The 18,307-nt window shown below is 32.7% G+C and overlaps 1 protein-coding gene across 1 annotated transcript in view; it reads left to right on the forward strand.

The window, feature by feature from the left end:
- The window catches only part of LOC143228744 (homeobox protein extradenticle-like), a 145,589-nt gene extending 127,557 nt beyond the window's left edge, over positions 1–18,032 (forward strand). Inside the window, exons 3-4 of the mRNA XM_076460044.1 lie at positions 16,650–16,900; positions 17,916–18,032. Coding sequence (XP_076316159.1) covers positions 16,650–16,900; positions 17,916–18,017 — 353 coding nt within the window. The 3' untranslated portion in view covers positions 18,018–18,032. The remainder of the gene's footprint in view (positions 1–16,649; positions 16,901–17,915) is intronic.
- Positions 18,033–18,307: the final 275 nt, after the last annotated feature.

Here is an 18,307-nt window from a genome sequence, read left to right on the forward strand (position 1 = left end):
TAACAAAGTGAAAATGTACATTTTTAAACAAAAGGTGATTTTTTTTGTTTTAAGTTCGGAAATACTGTGTGTTTGTTTGTTTTGTAATTTCGCTAAGAGCTACACGAGGGCTTTCTGCACGAACCGTCTCTAATTTAACAGTATGAGACTAGAGGGAAGGTAGCTAGTCACCACCACCCATCGCCAACTCTTGGGCTACTATTTTACCAACGAATAATGGGATTGACCATCACATCATAACGCCCTTACGGCTGAAAGGGCGAGCATGTTTGGTGCGACGGGGATTCGAACCCGCTACCCTCAGATTACGAGTCGAACGCCTCAACCACCTTTCCGGACTGTCGGAAACTGTTCATGTACAACTGTGTGGATGTACATGTCCGTTACTTATGTGAATATCTTTTTGTAAAATCTGTCTTTCACCAAACGCACGTGTTTCTTGTGTTGTCGAATTTAACGATAAAAAATTTAAAAATGGAGTTTGGTTTTAATTATCGATTTGTTGTTATTACTAGTAAACCCCGCATACAGACTAACGTTTGTTAAAGCATAGAACCTCACGTCAGTACCAGCATTTCGTACGGACCAACAGATCTTATGTATATGCTGTATGTACACTGTTATATGTATATATATGTATACACCAACCATTATTTACTTACTAGAACCCATTTAAACTGGATGTTCTAAGGTACTCAAACCTCGTGTAGAATGTTATTTAAATAACATAACTTTTTTATACAGTAGCTATTATCGAATTACCATAACCTCATAGTCCAACGATTATTTAAGTACCAGAATCCCATGAAAACCAATTGTTAGTAAAGCACTATAATCCCATATAGATTATGGTTATTTAAGTTCCAGAACCTCATATAGATAACGGTTACTAAATCACCAGAAACCTGTATAAATAATAACGGTGACTTAAGAACCAGAACCTAGATCATCTGTTATCAAACCAACAAGTTCCAGCCGCATATGTATCCATCTCCTTCGTTTTAATTATTCATGTAAAATTACTGGTTAAGTAACAACATACTGTCTAGGTAAAACCAGCTTTGTAGAACCGAATCACAAGCGGAATACAAACAATGCGCTTGGTTAGTGGAAGTTAAACCTCATAAAGATCCGTGGAGTTTCTGAAGTGGTCGTTTCGGCCGATATAAATTTGTCGTATGGATCAGTTTCCTTTAAAATAGCGCCATCAAACGACACATAAATCAAACCAAGTAGGAAGAGGTTAGCATTGGCGTTTATCAACTGTGTGCCTATTTCGGAGGTAGCTACAATATGTGCTTTAAAATGAGTGCCTTTTCAAAAGATATTCCCGAGCTCTTAACGCAACGGTTCATTGTGATGATGTAGACAAAATGTCTTCAAACAAAGTTAAGCAAATAAAACATTTCCATAAACCTGTCTGTGTTTCCATGAGTAGTGATGCTTTCCATAAACATCGACTTGAACATTTCGTATTTCGTTAGGGGTAATCCGCTTTTCTTTTTTTAAAAAATAAAGTTTACAGACGAATGTAATGAATAGGAAGTACCTCAGTACCTGATAGTGAAAAAAACACTTCACTTTAGAATCAAGTTTTGTTCATTTCTGGAACTTGGGAGTATATTTAAAGTCAAGTATTTCTGTTAATGCTTTTTAGAGGGAGCTATAGCTAAACCACAAAATATTTATATTAAAAAGAAACAATATATGAATACAAGAAAGGTGTAGCGAGACAGAAACCACGGCATGGCCAGGTGGTTAGGGCTCTCGGCTCGTAATTTGAGGGTCGCGGGTTCGAATCCCCGTTGCACCAAATATGCTCGCCATCCCAGCCGTGGGGGCGTTATAATGTGACGGTCAGTCCCACTATTCGTTGGTAAAAGAGTAGCCCAAGAGTTGGCGGTGGATGGTGATGACTAGCTGTCTTACATTGCTAAATTAGAGACGGCTAGCGCAGATAGCCCTCGTGTAGGTTTGCGCGAAATTCACAAAGCAAACAAACGAGGTAAAAATGCATGTTGGGAAGGGAGAACTAGAACCATCTGTGAAAAATTATCACTTCCTTGTGTATTTTTATTTCCTAGACTTTTTCAGTTCGAAGCTTCTAACAATCTGTTCTTCTGAAAAGCTCGTGATACCAGAAGTGAAACTTTTTAACTTCCAATTATTATATTTTGTTTTCTTTTTCAGCCGCGGCATAACGGCTTATAGAATAGCTTTTTAGTGTTTTAGATACGTACTTTTAATTCGTTACTTCGTCATGTCTTGACCGATTTGAGATCTAATTACCATTTTGGTCTCAGGAGGTCAAACCCTTTTCGACTGATATAAGAAGGTCCATAGATCAATTTACTCTAATCCTTCCTAAAATAATTTCAAATGCTGCAGCTATTGAGAATTCCCTCTTGTTGTGTTTTATATATACATTCTTCTTATTGAGTGTTTCAAATAATAATAAAATATTAAATTTGTTTATTTGTAGCTAAGCACCAAGCTACACAATGAGCTGTTTGTATTGTGCCCATCAAGGGTTTCGAAACTCGATTTTTAGAGTTATAATTCCGTAGTCTTACCGCTAAACCAATTGTGAAGCTATTATACGAAGTTTGTTTATTTGTAGCTAAGCACCAAGCTAAACAATGAGCTAGCTGTGTCTATTTTGCCCATCACGGGTTTCGAAACTCGATTTTTAGAGTTATAAGTCCGTAGTCTAACTGCAGTGAGGCTGTTATGTTTAGAAATGTTTATGTGTTTCATTTAGGGAAGGAGGAAGAATGGGAAATAATACTGTTCATAAAGTAAAGACAGCTATGATGTCTGTGTTTAACATAAAAACCCTAGCTTTTTACTTCTAAAATACGAACAGTGTATCTCTGTAAACTGGTATATTGTTCTACTAGTTCCGAATATACATAAGGGAACTTCTGCCTAGCTGTTCCTAATATTTGAACTGATAGGCTAAAGCTGAGGAAATTATACAAGAGGACCCTCCGCCAACTGTCGAGCTACTTTAATTGAATAATGAGTTTTTACCTACCAATCGTATAACGTGTCAACAGACCCGAAGTGACAAATACGACCAAAGAGACACGAAACAGGGACCCTTGGAGTCACAGTACGACACATCAGTTACTAGGCGACGTCCGTCTCATATAAGATTACGGAGAGCGGCTTCATTCTTATGAAGTTTTGCAAACCTTTGTTTTAAACCTACTTTTTAAAATATATCAACTAACATGACGTCACAAGACCATTTTTTCGTGCCAATCATGTAATTACTATTTTGAATGACGGTGTGAAATACATAATAGCAGGTATAATAGAATCACATTTCAGAATCATTTTCCTGACGTACTTTCTAGAATAAATTTCATTGGACGGTTTGAAACGCTTATTTTCTCGTGCTGCGCTGCTGTGATTTCCCGCTTGATGTGTGAATTAGTATAATAGCTACAAATCGCACGAGACACTGGCTGAATAGAACTTGGGTACGCGCTCCTGACTTATTATAATGTTTGCAGTTTTGTTTACAGCTCGTTCTGTCTCTGTTAACGTTCGTGTGTTTAAATAGTTGACAGATAGTACCGTGTAAACCTTTCAAAATGATGTCACGTGATTCAACAGTATATCTTGCTGTATAACTCAGTGATACTATTTTGAAACCCCACTGTTTACCAATCTCAGACATTTAACTGTTACACTAAACCTCATGTTTAACCCTTTGATACATTGTCTCGTTAAGCCTACATCGCGATAACAGTGTCTGTAGTTTCTCTGGATATACATATACGGCATCCAAAGGGGAAATTCAAAGTCTTTAATAGTTATGTTATGGATCGTTTTGAGGTATATCCTTTAGCGATTGCTACTGTATATCTTTAAACCACTGTTTATTAACGGTAATTACCAAAAGCAGAAATTAAACCGGATCAGCTTTCATTTAAAAATGTTTCCTTCACTGAATGTCTTAAAAACCTCAAGGTTTACCCTAAATACTGGATAAAATTAACAGTATGCCGCAGGTAGGTTTATCAATATGAATGAATTACGTAGCTACGAGCAGTAGGCCTAAAACCTTTCGCACAAATTATTGACATGACGTCACAAAACAAAAGCTTCTAACGTAGCTACGAGCAGTAGTCCTAAAACCTTTCGCACAGATTATTGATATGACGTCACAAAACAAAAGCTTCTAACGCAGCTACGAGCAGTAGGCCTAAAACCTTTCGCACAGATTATTGTCATGACGTCACAAAACAAAAGCTTCTAACGTAGCTACGAGCAGTAGGCCTAAAACCTTTCGCACAGATTATTGTCATGACGTCACAAAACAAAAGCTTCTAACGTAGCTACGAGCAGTAGGCCTAAAACCTTTTGCACAGATTATTGATATGACGTCACAAAACAAAAGCTTCTACCGTGACGTCAGAAACAAACTGCGTTTAAGTGGCTTTGAAAGTAGACAGTAAAACCCCAACATTAGAATAAAAAATGAAATTCCACAATGAAAAAGGTTAAAATAAAACAAATCAACAACTCAGGTTGCTGTAACTACTAACCAGACTATTGAAACTGTGACTGACCAGACTTAGTAAAACTGTGACTGACCAGACTTACTAAAAACTGTGACTGACCAGACTTACTAAAAACTGTTACTGACAAGACTTAGTAAAAACTGTTACTGACCAGACTTAGTAAAAACTGTGACTGACCAGACTTACTAAAAACTGTGACTGACCAGACTTACTAAAAACTGTGACTGACCAGACTTAGTAAAAACTGTGACTGACCAGACTTAGTAAAAACTGTGACTGACCAGACTTAGTAAAAACTGTGACTGACCAGAATTAGTAAAACCTGTGTCTGACCAGACTTAGTAAAAACTGTGACTGACCAGACTTACCTTAACATTTCTGACAAATTACCAAAATAATAACTGACCAGGTTGACCTAAACGATGAGATGTTAAGTTAGTGAAAGAGATAACTTTAACGTTTCAAACTGAGAATGATGACAGAAGATAAATAAATTTAAACCTCTTTAGGTATGATTCCCCCTGGTGGCTAGGTGAGGAATACATACGTACACGTTGTTGTTGGTTTTTATTATAATTTTCAAATATTACGGATATCGGGTCACTGAAGAACGGAGAGAGTTATTTCCCGCTGAAATTCAATATTTATTATTTGTAGATAGCAGGTGAGTGGTAAATAATGTAAGACAACCAGCCGTAAGGCACATTTCTTAGGTCCAACAGTTGGTTTGGTTTGGGTTTTTGAATTTCGCACAAAGCTACTCGAGGGCTATTGCGCTAGCCGTCCGTAATTTGGCAGTGTAAGACTAGAGGGAAGGCAGCTAGTCATCACCACCCACCGCCAACTCTTGGGCTACTCTTTTACCAACGAATAGTAGGATTGACCGTCACATTATAACACCCCCACGGCCGAAAGGGCGAGCACGTTTGGCGCGACGGGGATGCGCACGCCTTAACACGCTTGGCCATGCTGAGCCATCAGTCCAACATAGCCTGCTGGTTTTTTTGCGTCCGTATTGTCCTTTAATATTAGTTCTGTGTTCCATGATAGCATACATAAACATAGTTATATGGTTGTACATATATATTGCGTACTAAATCTTTGATAGAAAACAACTTTCAAAATACTGGAGTAATTTCTGTTTTTGTTATTTAGGATTATTAATAACTTTCTCTCCGAATTCCTTTGTTTCTTTTGTGGTACCGAACGTTTGATGACATTTAATATAATTATATAATTATAATTATGTTACTCCCTCTACGAAAGTTTAGAAAGATATAATAATGCAAAAGAAATTGAAAACGAAAAAAATCGACAATAGTATATCCTAAACATTTTGTGAAGGTGGTGTCCTCTGGTGGCAGCTGGATATTTAAAATATTTACAAGTCTTAAGTTCTGATGTGATGAAATATATCTCCCCCTTTTGTCTCTTGCGACGATTTCGTTTTTTCTTCTTTAGTAATGTTCTCGTTACAACATGAAAAGTGATTCTTTCAGCTGATCAGAATTTAAGGCATGTCCAATAATTTCGACATTTTGATGGAGATCCCCAGTAGGATCTGTGTGAAAATCGAACGATCTGTATACACATCAGGGAGGGGGGGAAGGGGTAAGTGGACATTTGTCAGCGACTCAGTTACCATCAATGAAAAAAACAACAACTAACAAATTAACACGTGACCACACAAAAACATTCGCCTCTGTTTCTGTAGAAGATGAGAATGCGGACATCGTTGGTGAGGTTGATGTGATATCCTCAGAGGAGATTCTGTTTGTAACGTAGTTGTTTTTCAATCACGTTTTATCGATCTCATCGATTGAAACTCACAGTTGAACAATTGTAGCGTTATTACTTATTGGAAGGTTTCTTCATCTCGAGAAATTGACACAGGAAAAAGACAAGTAGAGGACAGTTTTTTTTTGTGTGGAGAAACTGTGTCCCGGAGGACATTAATAGTTGAGATTTCTTCCATCTCTTTTGTCTGTTGGTAATAACAGGAGTTACAGCACGCTGAGTATTATACCACAAAGCAGTAACTGAAGGTTATATTACTTTAGAGGAATCAATACGATGATTAGTTTGCAAAACAATAAGAAAACAGAGTTATGGGGTGCAAACCAATGTTTCTAAGGTTTCCGGGTTCCTAGTAACCAGACAAAGTTCTAAGAACATAAACTTGTGTGCCTGTTTCTCTAGGGTTTATACTGACAGCTTCTAATATCATCAATGTATTACCTTGTGTTTGGGTTTTGTGTATCAAATGATATCCTTGTATTTGTTATTATCTGTAGTAAAGGTTAGTATGTAAATGATATCATTATGTTTGTTTTTATCTGTAGTAAAGGTTAGTATGTAAATGATATCATTGTGTTTGTTTTTATATATAGTAAAGGTTAGTATGTAAATGATATCATTATGTTTGTTTTTATCTGTAGTAAATGTTAGTATGTAAATGATATCATTATGTTTGTTTTTATCTGTAGTAAATGTTAGTATGTAAATGATATCCTTATGTTTGTGTTTATCTATAGTAAAGGTTAGTATGTAAATGATATCCTTATGTTTGTTTTTATCTGTAGTAAAGGTTAGTATGTAAATGATATCCTTATGTTTGTTTTTATCTGTAGTAAAGGTTAGTATGTAAATGATATCATTATGTTTGTTTTTATCTGTAGTAAAGGTTAGTATGTAAATGATATCATTATGTTTGTTTTTATCTGTAGTAAAGGTTAGTATGTAAATGATATCCTTATGTTTGTTTTTATCTGTAGTAAAGGTTAGTATGTAAATGATATCCTTATGTTTGTTTTTATCTGTAGTAAAGGTTAGTATGTAAGTGATATCATTATGTTTGTTTTTATCTGTAGTAAAGGTTAGTATGTAAATGATATCATTATGTTTGTTTTTATCTGTAGTAAAGGTTAGTATGTAAATGATATCATTATGTTTGTTTTTATCTGTAGTAAAGGTTAGTATGTAAATGATATCCTTATGTTTGTTTTTATCTGTAGTAAAGGTTAGTATGTAAATGATATCATTATGTTTGTTTTTATCTGTAGTAAAGGTTAGTATGTAAATGATATCATTATGTTTGTTTTTATCTGTAGTAAAGGTTAGTATGTAAATGATATCATTATGTTTGTTTTTATCTGTGGTAAAGGTTAGTATGTAAATGATATCATTATGTTTGTTTTTTATCTGTGGTAAAGGTTAGTATGTAAACGATATCATTATGTTTGTTTTATCTGTAGTAAAGGTTAGTATGTAAACGATATCATTATGTTTGTTTTTATCCGTAGTAAAGGTTAGTATGTAAACGATATCAATTATGTTTGTTTTTATCTGTGGTAAAGGTTAGTATGTAAATGATATCATTATGTTTGTTTTTATCTGTAGTAAAGGTTAGTATGTAAATGATATCATTATGTTTGTTTTTATCTGTAGTAAAGGTTAGTATGTAAATGATATCATTATGTTTGTTTTTATCTGTGGTAAAGGTTAGTATGTAAATGATATCATTATGTTTGTTTTTATCTGTAGTAAACGTTAGTATGTAAATGATATCATTATGTTTGTTTTTATCTGTAGTAAAGGTTAGTATGTAAATGATATCATTATGTTTGTTTTATCTGTAGTAAAGGTTAGTATGTAAATGATATCCCATATGTTTGTTTTATTTGTAGTAAAGGTTAGTATGTAAACGATATCATTATGTTTGTTTTTTATCTGTAGTAAAGGTTAGTATGTAAATGATATCCCATGTTTGTTTTATCTATAGTAAAGGTTAGTATGTAAATGATATCATTATGTTTGTTTTTATCTGTAGTAAAGGTTAGTATGTAAATGATATCATTATGTTTGTTTTTATTTGTAGTAAAGGTTAGTATGTAAATGATATCATTATGTTTGTTTTTATTTGTAGTAAAGGTCAGTATGTAAATGATATCATTATGTTTGTTTTTATCTGTAGTAAAGATTAGTATGTAAATGATATCCTTATGTTTGTTTTTATCTGTAGTAAAGGTTAGTATGTAAATGATATCATTATGTTTGTTTTTATCTGTAGTAAAGGTTAGTATGTAAATGATATCCTTATGTTTGTTTTTATCTGTAGTAAAGGTTAGTATGTAAATGATATCATTATGTTTGTTTTTATCTGTAGTAAAGGTTAGTATGTAAATGATATCCTTGTATTTGTTTTTATCTGTAGTAAAGGTTAGTATGTAAATGATATCATTATGTTTGTTTTTATCTGTAGTAAAGGTTAGTATGTAAATGATATCCTTGTATTTGTTTTTATCTGTAGTAAAGGTTATTATGTAAATGATATCCTTGTATTTGTTTTTATCTATAGTAAAGGTTAGTATGTAAATGATATCATTATGTTTGTTTTTATCTATAGTAAAGGTTAGTATGTAAATGATATCATTGTTTGTTTTTATCTGTAGTAAAGGTTAGTATGTAAATGATATCATTATGTTTGTTTTTATCTGTAGTGAAGGTTAGTATGTAAGTGATATCATTATGTTTGTTTTTATCTGTAGTAAAGGTTAGTATGTAAATGATATCATTATGTTTGATTTTATCTATAGTAAAGGTTAGTATGTAAATGATATCCTTATGTTTGTTTTTATCTACAGTAAAGGTTAGTATGTAAATCATATCATTATGTTTGTTTTTATCTGTAGTAAAGGTTAGTATGTAAATGATATCCCTATGTTTGATTTTATCTATAGTAAAGGTTAGTATGTAAATGATATCATTATGTTTGTTTTTATCTGTAGTAAAGGTTAGTATGTAAACGATATCATTATGTTTGTTTTTTATCCGTAGTAAAGGTTAGTATGTAAATGACATCATTATGTTTGTTTTTATCTGTAGTAAAGGTTAGTATGTAAATGATATCATTATGTTTGTTTTTATCTGTAGTAAAGGTTAGTATGTAAATGATATCATTATGTTTGTTTTTATCTATAGTAAAGGTTAGTATGTAAACGATATCATTATGTTTGTTTTTTATCTGTAGTAAATGTTAGTATGTAAATGATATCATTATGTTTGTTTTTATCTGTAGTAAAGGTTAGTATGTAAATGACATCATTATGTTTGATTTTATCTATAGTAAAGGTTAGTATGTAAATGATATCATTATGTTTGTTTTTATCTGTAGTAAAGGTTAGTATGTAAATGATATCATTATGTTTGTTTTATCTGTAGTAATGGTTAGTATGTAAACGATATCATTATGTTTGTTTTTATCTGTAGTAAAGGTTAGTATGTAAATGATATCATTATGTTTGTTTTTTATCTATAGTAAAGGTTAGTATGTAAACGATATCATTATGTTTGTTTTATCTGTAGTAAAGGTTAGTATGTAAACGATATCATTATGTTTGTTTTATCTGTAGTAAAGGTTAGTATGTAAACGACATCATTATGTTTGATCTTTATCTATAGTAAAGGTTAGTATGTAAATGATATCATTATGTTTGTTTTATCCGTAGTAAAGGTTAGTATGTAAACGATATCATTATGTTTGTTTTATCTGTAGTAAAGGTTAGTATGTAAATGACATCATTATGTTTGTTTTTTATCCGTAGTAAAGGTTAGTATGTAAATGATATCATTATGTTTGTTTTATCCTGTAGTAAAGGTTAGTATGTAAATGATATCATTGTTTGTTTTTATCTATAGTAAAGGTTAGTATGTAAATGATATCATTATGTTTGTTTTTATCTGTAGTAAAGGTTAGTATGTAAATGATATCATTATGTTTGTTTTTATCCATAGTAAAGGTTAGTATGTAAATGATATCATTATGTTTGTTTTTATCTGTAGTAAAGGTTAGTATGTAAATGATATCATTATGTTTGTTTTTATCTGTAGTAAAGGTTAGTATGTAAATGACATCATTATGTTTGATTTTATCTATAGTAAAGGTTAGTATGTAAATGACATCATTATGTTTGTTTTTATCTGTAGTAAAGGTTAGTATGTAAATGATATCATTATGTTTGTTTTTATCTGTAGTAAAGGTTAGTATGTAAATGATATCCTTATGTTTGTTTTTTATCTGTAGTAAAGGTTAGTATGTAAATGATATCATTATGTTTGTTTTTATCTGTAGTAAAGGTTAGTATGTAAATGATATCATTATGTTTGTTTTTATCTGTAGTAAAGGTTAGTATGTAAATGATATCCTTATGTTTGTTTTTATCTGTTGTAAAGGTTAGTATGTAATTGATATCTTTATGTTTGTTTTTATCTGTAGTAAAAGTTAGTATGTAAATGATATCATTGTGTTTGTTTTTATCTCATAGTAAATGTTAGTATGTAAACGATATCCCATGTTTGTTTTATCTGTAGTAAAGGTTAGTATGTAAACGATATCTCTTTATGTTTGTTTTTATCCAGTAGTAAAAGTTAGTATGTAAACGATATCATTATGTTTGTTTTTTATGTGTAGTAAAGGTTAGTATGTAAATGATATCCTTTATGTTTGTTTTTATCTGTAGTAAAGGGTTAGTATGTAAACGATATCATTATGTTTGTTTTATCTGTAGTAAAGGTTAGTATGTAAATGACATCATTATGTTTGATTTTTATCTGTAGTAAAGGTTAGTATGTAAATGACATCATTATGTTTGTTTTTATCTGTAGTAAAGGTTAGTATGTAAATGATATCATTATGTTTGTTTTTATCTGTAGTAAAGGTTAGTATGTAAATGACATCATTATGTTTGTTTTTATCTGTAGTAAAGGTTAGTATGTAAATGATATCATTATGTTTGTTTTTATCTGTAGTAAAGGTTAGTATGTAAATGATATCATTGTTTGTTTTTATCTATAGTAAAGGTTAGTATGTAAATGATATCATTATGTTTGTTTTTTATCCGTAGTAAAGGTTAGTATGTAAACGATATCATTATGTTTGTTTTATCCATAGTAAAGGTTAGTATGTAAATGATATCATTATGTTTGTTTTTATCTGTAGTAAAGGTTAGTATGTAAATGATATCATTATGTTTGTTTTTATCTGTAGTAAAGGTTAGTATGTAAATGACATCATTATGTTTGATTTTATCTATAGTAAAGGTTAGTATGTAAATGACATCATTATGTTTGTTTTTATCTGTAGTAAAGGTTAGTATGTAAATGATATCATTATGTTTGTTTTTATCTGTAGTAAAGGTTAGTGTGTAAATGATATCCTTATGTTTGTTTTTATCTGTAGTAAAGGTTAGTATGTAAATGATATCATTATGTTTGTTTTTATCTGTAGTAAAGGTTAGTATGTAAATGATATCATTATGTTTGTTTTATCTGTAGTAAAGGTTAGTATGTAAATGATATCCTTATGTTTGTTTTTATCTGTTGTAAAGGTTAGTATGTAATTGATATCTTTATGTTTGTTTTTATCTGTAGTAAAAGTTAGTATGTAAATGATATCATTGTGTTTGTTTTTATCTGTAGTAAAGGTTAGTATGTAAATGATATCCTTATGTTTGTTTTTATCTGTAGTAAAGGTTAGTATGTAAATGATATCATTGTGTTTGTTTTTATCTGTAGTAAAGGTTAGTATGTAAATGATATCATTGTGTTTGTTTTTATCTACAGTAAAGGTTAGTATGTAAATGATATCATTATGTTTGTTTTTATCTGTAGTAAAGGTTAGTATGTAAATGATATCATTATGTTTGTTTTTATCTGTAGTAAAGGTTAGTATGTAAATGATATCATTATGTTTGTTTTTATCTGTAGTAAAGGTTAGTATGTAAATGATATCATTATGTTTGTTTTTATCTATAGTAAAGGTTAGTATGTAAATGATATCATTATGTTTGTTTTTATCTGTAGTAAAGGTTAGTATGTAAATGATATCCTTATGTTTGTTTTTATCTGTAGTAAAGGTTAGTATGTAAATCATATCATTATGTTTGTTTTTATCTATAGTAAAGGTTAGTATGTAAATGATATCATTATGTTTGTTTTTATCTACAGTAAAGGTTAGTATGTAAGTGATATCCTTGTATTTGTTTTTATCAGTAGTAAAGGTTAGTATGTAAATGATATCATTATGTTTGTGTTTATCTATAGTAAATGTTAGTATGTAAATGATATCCTTATGTTTGTTTTTATCTGTAGTGAAGGTTAGTATGTAAGTGATATCCCTATGTTTGTTTTTATCTGTAGTAAAGGTTAGTATGTAAATGATATCATTATGTTTGTTTTTATCTGTAGTAAAGGTTAGTATGTAAATGATATCATTATGTTTGTTTTTATCTGTAGTAAAGGTTAGTATGTAAATGATATCATTATGTTTGTTTTTATCTGTAGTAAAGGTTAGTATGTAAATGATATCATTATATTTGTTTTTATCTGTAGTTAAGGTTAGTGTGTAAATACTTTGTGGGTGATACAGCTAACGGAATAGGACAGATATGAAGATGCTGTTTTAATTTTCTACTAATAAGACTTCAATTTATTAAAGATGGTCATTTGTTGACTACCTGGAAGATCTGCTCGTGACGAAAAGTAAAATATTGTTTGTGAGAACGAATTTGAACATTACTGGTCATATACTTAGATTAATGAATTGTTTAAAACTATTATTTATTGTGTGGCTATAAATACACGGGACTTGGACTTAACAAAGCACGTGATATCGTGAATAGAATGTTTTCATTAATTCATTTTCTCATATAATTAATGTGTAATTTAAAATTTTCGTATTGGATAATTCTCTTCGCAAAATTTCAGTGCGAATAAAGAATTCGTTTTAACAAGTTAGCGCCACCTGACGGGATTTCTAATAATTATGTAATGGGTAAAATCAAAATTAGGAAAACATTGCGTGGATAATTTAATTTGGAAGTTTTCTGTATTTTACGATCTCTTTGGAAAACTCAGAGACAATCACTTGGTTCATAACAGTATACAATCGGTATTTTGATATTTAATGTCAATGACCTTTGCATTAATTATTAGGGTTAACTTTACAAGGTTATGTTGTTAGTGTCTCTGTTTTCACCAAGTTGTGGAGAACAAGACATACATAATTTAGGACAGTACCTATGGAGTCTGGTTGTTCTAGGGATATTAGTAGTTGACAGCAATCTACGAGTGTAAGTTTGCGCATATAACTAACGAACCGCTTTACCGATTGTTCCCGAACCTTGAGTACAGACATCCAAGAATCCGCGTTCCGATCTGACCTCCATTCGCCCTCCATGTGACTTCTGGTTTGTTTATTTCTCACCCGTGTATTCTGCCCGTTTATAATTGTCGAACCGATGCGATGATTGTCACCAAACGTGACATGCGCCCTCAAGTTCCAAAAAGGAGAGACATTGGAGGGCCCGTGTGTCTTCCGCGTGCGTTGAATGTGTTTGTCTGCTGTTATATCAGTGGCGCGTGTCAGTCAATTACATTAAAAAAAATTCCTTAATTTCAGTATCAAAAATACATTATTTCGCTTGAGTTCAAGTAAAAATGATTAAATATGTTTACAAGTGAAAGAAAAACGCATCTATATACGACATAAGTAAGTGTAGAAGCTAGCGCGGAGTTGTTTGTCACTCATGTTGCTCGTGGTTTCTGAACTCTCGAGCCACGTCACGTGCACAGGAAGAATGAAATTCATTGATTGGTTTTAGTAATCTCGACTTCCAAATACGGTGATTTTAGACGAATGAAGGTCATGTTTCTTATGGAAACTCGTCAGGTGTGTTTGTTCCCTAAATTATCAGTATAGATGAGTTTCGTGAATGTGCGGAGTCCATGTTTGTAACTTACGTACTTAGGCCTAACTCAATCACACGAGTTTCTTCATTGTCGTTAATGAAATTTTAGTGTGCTGGAGTCTAGAGAAGGAAACCAGACTTTACTGAACAGAAAATTAAAACTTCAGGAAGTGTAAAAACCAGTGTTTAATCTCTTCGTCAACTGAGTACCGTATGTCTCTAAACATCATTTCTTCGTCAACTGAGTACCGTATGTCTCTAAACATCATTGCTATCAAAATCTCAGTGTTTACTATTTATATTTATCTCTGTGTTTGTCGGTTGACTGGACACAATTAACTTTATAATGTGTATCACTACTCCTGGATGTTCCTTAATCTTCTGGTTACTCGAGGTTGTCGAATGTCGAATTATAAAGCAGATGATTACTGGTTCGCAAACCATTACCTCGAAAACGCAATCCTCACTTTGGGACTGTTGTTGATAGAATAATTGACAGTAAAATCCCAGTGTTTGTGAGACAACAGTTGGCCTAGGTTTGAAGACAATTCCACAGACGCTGTAATCTGTGATTCCAAATGAAGAACGACCGTATGTAGGTATTCTTCTATAGATAAGGAAGACAAGTATATATGTATTGAATGTAAATATGAATCCGCATCCTGAGCATTACGAAGTTTTTATTAGTATTAATTCATCTTTTGAGTGTGTAATTTTGATTGATGGAAAGGCCCGAGGGTCGCGGATTTGCATCCCCGTCACACCAAACATGCTTGCTTGCCCTTTCAGCCATGGGAACGTTATAACGTAACGGTCTCTGCCACTATTCGTTGGTTAAAGAGTAGTAATAAAAGTTGGCGGGGGGGTAGTGATGATTAGCTGTCTTCCCTGTAGTCTTCCACTGCTAAATTAGGGACGACTAGCGCAGATAGCTTTGCACGAAATTAAAAAAAAACAAACTTGATGGAACAGCACTCTCAAGAGATTACACCTTGGCAAGTCATTGTGACTCGCCATCTAGTGTATAAGACTGGAACTATTATTTACTAGATTGAGTGCATGTTTTTCTTCAAGCAAAGCCACAACGGGCTATCTGCTGAGCCCATCGAGGTGAACCCCTGATTTTAGGGTTGATAAATCCGTAGACTTACTAGCGGGGGGGGGCAGTATTTTTGGTGTGACAGGGATTTGAACCTGGGATCTTCAGATTACGAGTCGAGTGCCTTAACCACTTGGCCATGCCAGGCCCACTAGATTAATGGCAGTTAATTCACAACAAGCATAACTGATCTGTTTCTTTCACGATGTATTGAAAACGCACTCGAGGATGTGTGTTTTACGCCAAAGTTTTGTCGTTATGTCATGTTTGCCTGTTTGCAAATATACGGAGTTAATTTTATCTTTTCCAGCAGTCTAGTGTGTGACATCATCAATCGTCATTTTTTTTAAAATGCGACATGAAGCTGACATATACTTGCTAGCCGACGAACTGTCCTCTTGTAAGATGTAGTGTCTGTTAACCTGGAAATTACATAATTTCTGGTACTCAGAACAAAAAGTTTCTTATCGCGGCGTCACTCGCCTATCTTGACAGGACCCGGATAATCGAACTGATGAATCTTTTATGTGCAGAGTTGTCCGTCGACTGACATGAGACGCGGCTTTTGAGAGACGTTAACCAACTTCCGTCAATGTAAAGTTAAGTCATGGGAACGTGTTCCGCACGCATGTTTTTAGAAAGGTGGTTTCGCGGTTCTTATCACGAGAAACGGAGCTGCGAACAAAAACTTCACATATCATCTCATTCGGCACACAGTTTGTCTCGGACACTTGTTGTTCAAAACAGACGTCGCTGGTTCTTTGTTCAAGTTCCCAGTGTTATCTATAGAGCTCAGCATGCAATACGGTGAGTACTTATCGAAGTTCCTTGTCTTAGAAGATAGTTGGACTAGTTCGCAGGTTGTCTTCTCTGTAAGAGAACAGAATTGAAAAGCAACTCCACCGAAACGCTGATTTAAAGAACATTCGTCTCTACAATACGTTTCGTTTTGCCCCTCCCGACCATCAGAGTTATGTTATCATGTGTATTAGAACCGTAACCCTTGAGCGTCTTTGGTTCATTAAATTAAATCGGTGAACATTTTGAATGCAGTTTAAACTATAATTATGTTTAACTGGTTGTATAGTATAAATATAATAGACTTCGTAAACAGATCAAAACTGGAAATATGAATGTGGTGGTAAATATATATATGTTTAATCTTTTCTACGTAACACATGTATATATATATATATATATATGTTTTATCTTTCCTATGTAACACATGTTGTATGTATATATATATGTATGTGTGTTTTATTCTTCCAGTTCTAAGCCTACGTAACACACATGATGATGAACCCCCCGATCCACAGTTGATGAGACTGGACAATATGTTAATAGCGGAAGGTATTACAGGCCCCGAGAAATGTGGAGGCGCTGTTGCAGCATCTAATGCGTCGGCAGCGGCCTCTAGTGGGCCAGCTCAACTCGAACATACGATAGAACATTCTGATTACAGGTCGAAGTTAACACAAATCAGACAGATTTACCATCAAGAACTGGAAAAATACGAGCAGGTAAGAAACTTCATTAACTTCGTCTTTATCCAGTGAAAAATTATGTTTAATAATTACGCTTACCTTAATTAATGACGTACTCTAACTGTACTCGAACAACAAACTAGTGCATTTCAGTCATTTTGAGTTTCTGTTTTATCGTGTTGCTTTCTTTTAGAAAGACCATTATAATGAAGTCGGTACTGAGTTAACTTCTAACTCTTCAGTTATCTTTGTAGATGGCTTGCTTTGGTCAATAAGCAATAATAAATAATCTTAATATTTTATGTTATTTTCTTTTAACAAATTTAGACGCAAACTCACGTTTTATCTCTCATTTTGTTAGAGTATTGAATATATGGAGTTGGACCAAGTAAGTGGTAATCCAAGGTTCGTTACAGATACCGTCGCCATGACACTGACCTGTAAATTATTTGTAATCATAATATTAATAATAATCGGTTTTTGTCTGTCCTGAAAAGGCGTGCGCATCTGATTATCTAAATGCGCATGCGCACGCTATTCCCCAACAGATGTAAACAGGTGTATGACAACATTTTCTACAGTAACATATTAGTAGCTTATCAAAGGTCTGATGTTGGGTCGTAAAATAACATTATACGTTTATTTATTGATACGATTAAATACACTAAAGTTTAACCCTAACTATACTTAAGCGTAAACGTACACATGTTATAGTGTTCGTTCATCTCTTTATCGAATATTGACCGTACTTAATAAAGCGGTAATTAATATCAGGTCTAACACCAATGGAACTAAAGATTCCGGTGTTTGTGATTGTAATTATTTTGTATTATATTAGAAATCCCGTACCTAAATAAGTACTGTTTTAGTAAAGACACTCATGCGACAACAAATGTTTTGTTCGTCGTGTAATAACCATACTAGAAGGAATACACCCACAGGCCAGCTTCATTACCACTTATCTGCATTTAGTTTCAAACATTAGATATAGAAAAACAATGATTTATTAAACGAAAATAAAAGTTTTTACTGAAACTTGTTACGTTTACAGCTTCATGTAATTACAAGTCTGGAAAGTAAAAGACGAATCCAATACGAGCGTCCACTAGCTGGCATTCTCATGCTATCAAGACTACCATATAAAAAACAGTAAAATTAGCAGTTCATTGGTCTGTAGTTTATAAACCAACCAAGTGCTTTTCTGCTTCAAGTGCTTGTTTGTGAGAAGAAAAAAAACACAAAAAATCCAGAGCCAGAGGGAAGTTAACCAATTTAGTTTTCATTTCTCTACGTGTTACAACGATGAAATTGTTGTGCAACCTTTTAATAGAAATATAGACTGGAATGTTGCGGTTTGTTTGTTTGTTTTTCTTTTACATACGGTACAAAGTTTCACATTCCACCGACAGAAGAATGTATGTATACACACACAACTTCATTACA

The sequence above is a fragment of the Tachypleus tridentatus genome, chromosome 10, assembly GCF_004210375.1.
Source record: "Tachypleus tridentatus isolate NWPU-2018 chromosome 10, ASM421037v1, whole genome shotgun sequence".
Taxonomy (NCBI): Eukaryota; Metazoa; Arthropoda; class Merostomata; order Xiphosura; family Limulidae; genus Tachypleus; species Tachypleus tridentatus.